The following is a 9,063-nucleotide window of genomic DNA, read 5'->3' as shown; positions in this document are numbered from 1 at the left end:
GTCACAAGACCCGGGTCACGTGGCGCGGCTCCCGGCGGGCGTGCGGCGCGGGGCGGGGCCGACGCGGCGTCTTAAAGGGGCCGCGTCCGGCCCTCGACACCCGGTCGGCCACTTGTCGGCCTTGACCCCACGCTCTTCCCCCCTCACTTCCAGGGCCCCCAGACCGCCACAGCGAGGAGACTCCGCGCCACACACACGACTTCAAGGAGATGCCGCACTGGGGTCGCGACCTTTATGGCCCGCCGACTCCGCCCCTTCCAGCGCCTGGGCCCGCCCCACCCATCTCGGAGCGGAGACCCGTTGGTCAGGTGGAGGTCAGATCGCCCGAGCCCACTCACCACGGGGAAGGGAAGGGGCCCGGGGCGGCTAGGAGGAGAGTCCAGGAGGGGCGAGTCCCCCGGCCGTCTCCTGGTTGTCACCGCTCCGGGGCAAAGGAGCCTGGGGCTCCGTGTTCCGAGCGACCCGGGATCCCGACCAGGGCGGCGGCCCGGGTCAGTGGGAGCGCAGACTCCTGCCGGAAAAAGCAGGGCGTGCTTCTCAGCCTTGCCTGCTCGCGCTCAGCTGATGTTCATTCCCTCGGTTTTCTTCTTGATAAATTAAATTAGGTAATTTCTACCAGTTGTAGCCGCTGATTACAAATAATTCGCCGCTTGGGGACAAAACCCTAAATATTGAGCACCTACTACGTGACAAGCACCGTCCCTCCGTCGTTGGTCGGTTTTGCTAATCGTCACAGCAACCCGGGAGGTACTCATTAGCCCTAGTTTACAGCGGGGGAACCGAGACTCAGACAAGGGGAGTGGCCTAAACTTGACGCAAAGACCAACCACTAGGTCGGCTTCCCTCACTGAAGCATTTTCATTGCCGCCCGCTAATTCTTAATGGGTTTGTAATAAAACTTGTAAAAGAAAGATCTGCAAGCTTAAAACCCCTTACATTTGTAGCTCCTCTAGCCTTTCCAGGGCCTTCTGTAGCATTTGGTGTTTCATGTGACCTGCAGATTGATCTAGCATAAGGACAAAGGACAACTCAGACCCCACCTTATTTTAAACTTTTCCTCAGCGACTACCTTTATCTAGGTCACAAGTTTAGCTCCTCAAAGCCCATCTCCTGTACTGGTCATCATCATCCCAGCATCCTGTGCGGGAGAAATGAGGGGTGGGCCTGACTAGCACTAGGGGAGAGCCAGGTCAAGAATGGAGACTGGAGGAGAGTGGCCAAGGACTTTGCGGCCAGCAGGGGTTCTGGCCTGGGAGAGAGATGGCCCCACAGTGTGAGAGACCCACCAAGGGAGAACAAGGGTGCATCCCCATCCCCACCAACCAGTGAAAACTGGGCTTGGGTCAAGCCTGCTGACACCTGAGCAGCTGTGGACACCCACAGGGGCCCCCATCCCTCAGGGCCCCCATCCCTCGGCCCCCATCCCTCTGCCTAGCAACTGCTCATACGGTAGCTCAGTGAGGTCCTTTCCTATTGGACTAAAGGTAAGCTGGCTGATGTCCCTTCAATTTCCCGATTAATTTTCCCTTCGTCATGTGCCTTTGTTTACTAATTCAAACTCCACAAAATCCTTGGCCTCTGGCTCCCTTCTCCTCCAATAATTGGTTCCCCCCGCCCCCCAGCAGTGTCCCCTAGCTGGGAAATCCATATTCATGAATGAGAGGGTGTGGCTTGGGATTTCCCAACATCACTTTGGTGGACCTTGCTCACAGACACAAAATAGGTCATGCCTCTTCATTCAGGAGCAGGCTGAGTGTGACCTGTTACCCCAGGTTCTGCCTCAAAAGGGCTGGGGGGTGGGGTTGGGGCAAAGATGACAGGCCGGGGACCCACAAAAGAAGCAGTCCAGTAGGGAGTCAGAGAGTAAACTCACAATGGCAGTGCAGCGAGGTTTGTGCAGTGAGAGGGTTAGAGGTGCCCATGAACCCTGGGTGCCCTAAGAGGACGAGGGCCAAAGTCCCATCTAGAATGCCAGTGGTGACTTGGTCTGAGGGACCAGGGGACCAGCATTCCAGGCAGCATGAACTCCCATCCCAAAGAGCAGCCCACCGTCTGCCAAGGCTGAGTCACTTGGTGTGATCCAAACCCTGGGAGGGTCTCCAGCAAGCAAGGGTGGGGCTGGCCCGAGGAGGTGGGGCCCCGATGTTGGAGGTGGGACAGCCTCCCGTAAGAGCTTACAGGGAACTGCCAGAGTTTAAACGCGAGGAGCAGCCCCGGATTTGCAAATTAGAAACAATGGCTTTGGCAGCTGTGTAGAGGGTAGTTCAGAGACAGGGAATCAAGGAGGGAGGGACGGCTGTGGAGATGGAGAGGAAAGGAAAGGGGTAAGAGAGGCCAAGAGCCCATCGAGACTTGGTCGCCTCCAGGAATACTCATGATGCTCAGGTTTCTGGCTCAGGGGACAATGTTGCCAGAACATGGATGTGAGCCAGAAGAAGCTGGCTGGAGGGGCCGCGTGCGGAGGCCAGGCTCAGACAGGCTGACTCCGTGCATACATATCACAAAGAAACGCCTAACCGAAGGCAGGCTGTGCAGGAAGAGAACTCGAAGCGTTAGCCTTATGATAAAGAGCTGAGATGATCTTCGTGGCTGACAGCCGATCACCCACTCAACAAGTATTTATGGAGCACATACTTTGCCCAGGATGCAACAAAACTGGCAACATCCCGCCTCGTGGAGCTACACTCTGCCGGGTGGGGGCAGTCTCAGAAAGTGGTGAGTGCTACGGGGGGGAAATGAGCAGGGTCCAGGGCATGGGAGTGAAGTGGCCACAGCGGTGCAGTGCTGTGTGATCTTGCCTCGGTGTTTGGAGTGGGGGCATCGAGAAGGTGAGCGGAGCCTGGAGGGAGGTCAGAGTTAGCTGTGAGACCAGAAGGCCCAGCTTCTGTTTGTTTGCTTGTGTTCTGGGGGGAAGGAAGGTAACAGCATGTGTCTAACCTGGTGGGAACGATCACGTAGGAAGAGGAAGGATGTGGGAGAAAGAGGAGAGGGGGCCCCGTGGCACTGCTGGGATCCGAGGGTCACCCACAGAAACGGGAGGAGGTGGAGCCCATGCAGGTGGGTGGTGGTGGGGCGGGGAGTCAGTCTTCTGACTGCTTCTGTTTTCTGTATGACACAGGAAGCAAGGTCAGCAGTGAGACCGAGGATAGGGGAGGGGTGCTGGGGTTCCAGGAAAGAAGAGGAAGTAGGGAAGTCACCAAGGAGAATGGACACTTGGCCAGGCTAGAAAGTCAGGATCTGACCGCACGGCAGTGTAAGAGCTGACCGAAGTCAGTGATGCTTACTTCACAGCGGGACCAAGAATAATCTCACCTATGTTACAAAAAAGAGACGAGCTCCAGCCCCATGTCAGCAAACCAGGACTTAATACCAAACTGCAGTTTCAACCGTTTCCAGGAGTGCAGTTTTAAACCAGCAGTAGCGAGGTGATCCACCTGACAGAACCCTTCTCCGCCCCCCAGGAGGCAGCGACCTGCTCTCTCCTTGCCCTGCCCCCTTCTGCCTACAAAAAAAATCCCCCATTTTGTGCAGCTCTCCAGAGCTCCTTTCCATCTGCAGGACGGGATGCTGCCTCTTTCACAAGTCACTGAATAAGGTCAATTTGATCTTTCAATTTATTCAGTCGAGGTTTTAAACACCTCAGTTCATCCTTGGGGCCATCCCATGAAGTAGATTTGAACAGCCCCCAACTGCTTGACTCAGAGGGGTCCCGTAACTCTTCCAAGGTCTCCCAGCCAGGAAAGGTGGGGCTTCAGATCCCACATGGGCACTCATGCCACTAGTGATCCCTGCACACTGCCTCCATGCAAAGTGCGCAGGAAAAGCCAGCCACTGCCGATTTTAACAGAAATACGCTCCGACTGAAGAAGACTTAGAACATATCTTCCTCTGTGGTAATTGTTTGGGTAGCTGAAATTCTGCACATCCATGAAAGTGAGTAAATATGATTTTAACTGCTATGTGTACAGGCCTTCACTGGCCGCACTCTGCAGGGCACCCGGTCAGGCAGTGTGCGTGCTGGCCCCTGCCTGGGAGGTGCCACTGTCCTCCAGACCTTGCCAGTCACCAAGGACTCTCCTCAGATGTAGCCAGAGGAAAGCAAAACAAGGGTCATGCCCCTTTTTTGCAGACTGCTGATTACCCATCACGTGAGTGTCTTGCACATTCAGGAAACTAGCATCTCACATGGTTGGGATTGTAAAAAAGAAAAAAAAAAGAAAGAAAAAAAAGAAAGAAAAGGAAGAGACAGAAGAGAAGGAAGGAAGGGAGGGAAGAAAGAAGCGAGCAGCAGCAGCAAAGATTTCAAAATCCAAGGCTGTAACCAATTTCAAGTGCCTGGCTCAGAAAAGATGCTCACCAAATATTGGCTAAATGTTTATCTTAGATAAACACCGAGTTTTAAGTTTTATGGTAAGCCTTACAACGCTAGTAGGCAAATATTTCTAAATATTTTATAAATTAAGCACATACATTTCTATGCAACACAGGTGACAATTTCACGCTGGGTCACATGATAAATCTCATCACAAATAATATATATTATATTTAAATCCATACTACGCCCTTCGTTCTCTAAGAGGTGGTCCTCGCTCCGCAGGTGTACCCAGTAGAACACTCATACGATTACACAGAGAAAATGTGTAACAAGTCAACATTTTCCAGCAATTCTCACAAGAACAAAGCAAATTCTAGATGGCAAGTTTCTAGGTAAATAAGTTTCCAAGCAGCTATACTCAAAACCCCTGAAAAGCAGCTCTGTACAAATGGATGTAACTGATGTATCTGGACTAATAACAGGCAAAAACATGAAAGTCAAACACATTCGTGGCAGCCACGTGCAAAATTAATTTAATGCCTTTTATCTCTGCCATGTGCCGAGTAACAAAACAGGATGCTTTTCCAAGACTTCCTGATTGGGGGAGGAGGGTCCAAGAAAACTGCAGTCAAATTTGGATGTTGAGGGCGGCACACAGAGGAAGTGGGCTGAGGTTGGAACAACAGCTGGTTGCCATCCAGATTTCTACAGAGAACAGCTCTCGTCTGAGCTGGTCACTTAACCTTTGTAAACCAGGCTTTCTTATACTGAGACTTCAAGCATCCCCTCAAAACTCTAACAATGTCTCCTCTGTGGGGACAGTTCTACCTTCTCCAATGACAGAATCACCATTTCTAAATGGAACGTATAGGGAGAAACCCAAGCTCTGTCACGCTGCTGCGTGTTGGGTACTGTGTGGGGATTCAGATCAGGGCCAGGATAGTCAGATTTTATTACCCCCAATTTACATATAAGGAAGGCACCCATTTCTCTACTAAGTGAGGACCACTGTGGGCCGGGACAGTGTCTCCTTCCCGTTGCCCCGGTGCCTGGGGTCGTCGGTGCTCAAGAACCGCTGAAGGCGCCCAAGATCATGTGGCTGGTAAGGGTTCAGAGCTAGACGCTCCCACCTCCAGAACTGAGCTCTGGCCCAGAGACCATGAAGTGCATCCCCCTTCAGGCTACAAGTAAATCTGGATCATTCCAGAAAGCCATTCCTGGTTTTAGAAAGCCAGGAGTGCCCAGAGTATAGGGAAGATGCCCATGAAGATGACTGGTGCCCTGTGGGATCTCCCTCAGTGGTTTTTGTGATTAGAGTATCATTCAGGGAAAAAAATATACCTCCAAAACTTTTCTACCCCCTCCCAGAGGTCAATGAAAGTTACTCAGATTTGCAGAAGGTATTTCCCTTTGAAATCTCTCACTGTTGTTTAATTTGACAGTAAAGAGAAAACAGGGTGAGCTTGTTACCATTGACCAGAGCACTGAATTCAGTGACAACCGGGCCTCTTCTTTGGGCGAAAACAAATGACCACTCCCAAGCTGAGATGAGAAGTCACCTCTTTAGAGCAGTGAGGGACCTCCGTGAGCTGCCCCAGCTGGTGATTTTTACAGCCCCTTGCAGGGCCTCCAAGGGCTTTGGCCTTCCTTCTCAGCCCTTATTCTGTTTGGCCAGTGACACCCAGAACTTGGTCCTTCTGCAAGCCGCGAGCGAAGCAGAAGAGGCTGAGGCTTTGACGTGGTTTCGTGAAGGAGCTTTGTGAAACCAGCGGGCTGGGAGCGCTGAGCGGGCTGAGGTCCCCAGGAAGAAAGGCCACCTCTGCTGCAAGGCCCCTCCCCATTCCCAGCCCCTCTCCTCTTGCCAGCCCGCCCTGCCCTGTCCAGCGGCCCCTACCTACCTGCGGCTTGCACCGTTGTCATGGCGAGCTTCAGGAAGCTGCCCCTGGGTGCAGGGAGGGAGCCTCAGGATGGGGCTGGGAACAGCCCCCTTATGCTCCAGCAGAAGACAGGCAGTGGCTGACATGAAGGAGTGTTGGAGGAGAAGGCCCCGGGGGAGGAGCCATCGCGGGGCAAGGAGGCCCAGGAGGAACCAGGCAGGGGACAGAATGCAGCCTCACAATCATTCCCTGTTCCGAGATTCTCAGGTTCTGAGCCATGAAGTCCCGCCACTAGGAAGAGGCCGGAGGTCCCACCCACGGGATTTTGCCTCTGGCAGTTAAGACAAAGCCCATTTAAGAGCACTGCCAAGGGTATCCTTCATCAAATCCATGACTTAGGAGAGGTAGGAACTATAGGGCTCGCCAGGTAAGGACAAAATGTGACCGGCACCGAAGACAAAGGTCCAGTGTCAGGTTTTGTCCTGTGTGCCTGGAAACTGTCAGTAGGGACAGGTGGAGCAGGGATTGTAACCTGATCCATGAGGCAAGAATGGCCCCCTGAATTCCAGAAACCAAGCACCCTTCAAAACCATCATTCATTCATTTCTGTAGGTTGTATCCCTGACCTTCCTCAGTCGAGTTCCTTCTGGGGTTCCAATGTAGACCTAAGAAAAGGGAAACGTACTCTACACCTCTGCCAGGAGAAAGGGGGTACCCAGGAGTTGTGTGTAAAGCTGGTATCAGGATCCAGAAAAGCAAGGGCTGCTGGGAGAAGCCCCGCAGGGCCCACCCTGTCCGCGGTGGGTCCTGTGTTCATGGGTCACCAGCACTTGAGCCTGACCGCTGCGGGCCCAAAGACTGGAATGGGTATGAAATGTCCTCACTGCAAAGCACACCACATTGCCTGAGGAATCCGCTTTCAAACCTGAGCTCTTATCTGAACTCCACATCATCACAGGGAGCAAAACCGGAGAGTGCCGAATAATTTGTGGCCGGTGGTGCTATCCATAATGCAAGCCTCAGCCCTCTTCAGTTTCAGAGAAGCCCCCTGCAGTGAAAACACATCCCCATCCCACCTACGCATTGGGACCAGGACCTATAGCCTGTCCTTTTTAAAAAACCCCAAACCAGCCTTACTGAGATGTAATCATGAGGTCTTTTAGAAGTGACACAACCGTCTTGTCCATCTCATGGCTACTGGTCCTGGCCTCTGTCACCTCCAGGCCCCCCGAGGGCTTCCCAGCCAGGAGTCCCTCTGGGCAGCCCTCCCACCACGCATGGGAGGAATCACCGTCAGAGCCACTGCGCACAGCGCGCAGATAGCGCTCCTCGCTTAAACCCGCGGTGCTGCTGCAGTGCCTGCCGCGCAGAACCCCAGCTCTCTGGCACCGTGAGCGGCACTCTCTACACAGGTTAGCCCTTCCGTTCTCCTCGGGGTTCCCACACCACTCCCTTGGCACGTTTTCCTGGCAACCTGAGTGGATAGGTCTTGTCAGGGTTTCCGATGGGTCCTCCTCCCCAGGCAGTTCTCTGATTCAGCACACAGGCTCCAGGAGGTCTCGCCGTCCAGATTCCGGGCCTCCATTTCCTTGACGTACTAACTTGGGGCCCACCGAGGCTCAGTTTCCTCACCTGTCAAATGGGGTAGAGCTGTAGCAACCTCATCGGATTTGTGTGAGAGGTGGGGGGGGGCACTGAGTGAGCGTCAGGCACGGTGCACGGTCACTGTCTCTGAGCACTGGGTGCTGCCCGGAACCTTCTACAGGAATCTACACATCAAACACTGACATCAGGTACAAAAGGACAGTCCCTCTGCCCCCACATGTATCACAGAAAAGGGTTTGGAGCGATCTCGTCCTCCTTTCCCAGGATTTCCATGCATACGTGATTTACTAGGGTTGACACTTCCCCCTTACGGACGCTCTATGTTTTGCTGTACAGTTTGCTTTTTCTTTTCACTTGGAGATCTTTGCACCTCCATGGAGATGCCCAGGCCGTCTGTCCTCTTACTACAATAGACGCGATGTCCCTGTTTGTTGGAAGGCCGGGCCCCACACTCAGATTCTGGAACCCAGATCTTTCCCGAGGTGACTAGGTTCCTGACTGTCCCGAAGCATCAGGCACAATGAGGACACCCGCGCTTCCTGTACTTTTTTAATGCTCAGTGTAAACTCTTATGAACCAAATTTTACAAATCTTTCTTTTCACATCTAAAAAACAACTACAAATAAAGTCGTTCTCTTCAACAACTTAATCTGTCGTTACAAATACGGCATGGTTAGCTATGGCAAACACCTCAGCCAGGCACAGAGGGCCTGGCCTCATTTCTGAGGCTAACTAGGAACATCCTCTTCATGATTTCCTTTCCTTTTAAAAAAATATCATTCTAGGGGCGCCTGGGTGGCACAGCGGTTAAGCGTCTGCCTTCAGCTCAGGGCGTGATCCCGGCGTTCTGGGATCGAGCCCCACATCAGGCTCCTCCGCTATGAGCCTGCTTCTTCCTCTCCCACTCCCCCTGCTTGTGTTCCCTCTCTCGCTGGCTGTCTCTATCTCTGTCAAATAAATCAATAAAATCTTAAAATATATATATATCATTCTAGGATACAGCTATATTTATTCTGGTATTTTTCCAGGGTTAAAGGCCCCAAACAAAAAGAATACCATCTCTAATCAGCTGAGTTAAGGCATTTTGGTTACAGATGGATTCTTGGTGGGCTGGATCCAGGCTATCAGACTAAAGTTGCTTTTTAAAAATGTCATTTCCTGCATCGGTCAGATTTGGAAAACCCACACCCTTCACACAGGTTTTAGTTCTTTGCAACCTTAGGTCTCTCCTAAAATGATGGTTTTTTTTTTTTTGAAGATTTTATT

General features: G+C 52.5%; 1 protein-coding gene across 1 annotated transcript in view; it reads right to left on the bottom strand.

Annotated features, from left to right (window-relative positions):
- BRI3 (brain protein I3) overlaps nt 1-6,250 on the bottom strand; it is a 15,642-nt gene extending 9,392 nt beyond the window's left edge. Inside the window, exon 1 of the mRNA XM_019808273.2 lies at nt 6,214-6,250. Coding sequence (XP_019663832.1) covers nt 6,214-6,235 — 22 coding nt within the window. The 5' untranslated portion in view covers nt 6,236-6,250. The remainder of the gene's footprint in view (nt 1-6,213) is intronic.
- Nucleotides 6,251-9,063: the final 2,813 nt, after the last annotated feature.

Source organism: Ailuropoda melanoleuca, chromosome 10 (assembly GCF_002007445.2).
Source record: "Ailuropoda melanoleuca isolate Jingjing chromosome 10, ASM200744v2, whole genome shotgun sequence".
Taxonomy (NCBI): Eukaryota; Metazoa; Chordata; class Mammalia; order Carnivora; family Ursidae; genus Ailuropoda; species Ailuropoda melanoleuca.
This window is presented reverse-complemented; position numbering and strand designations above follow the sequence as displayed.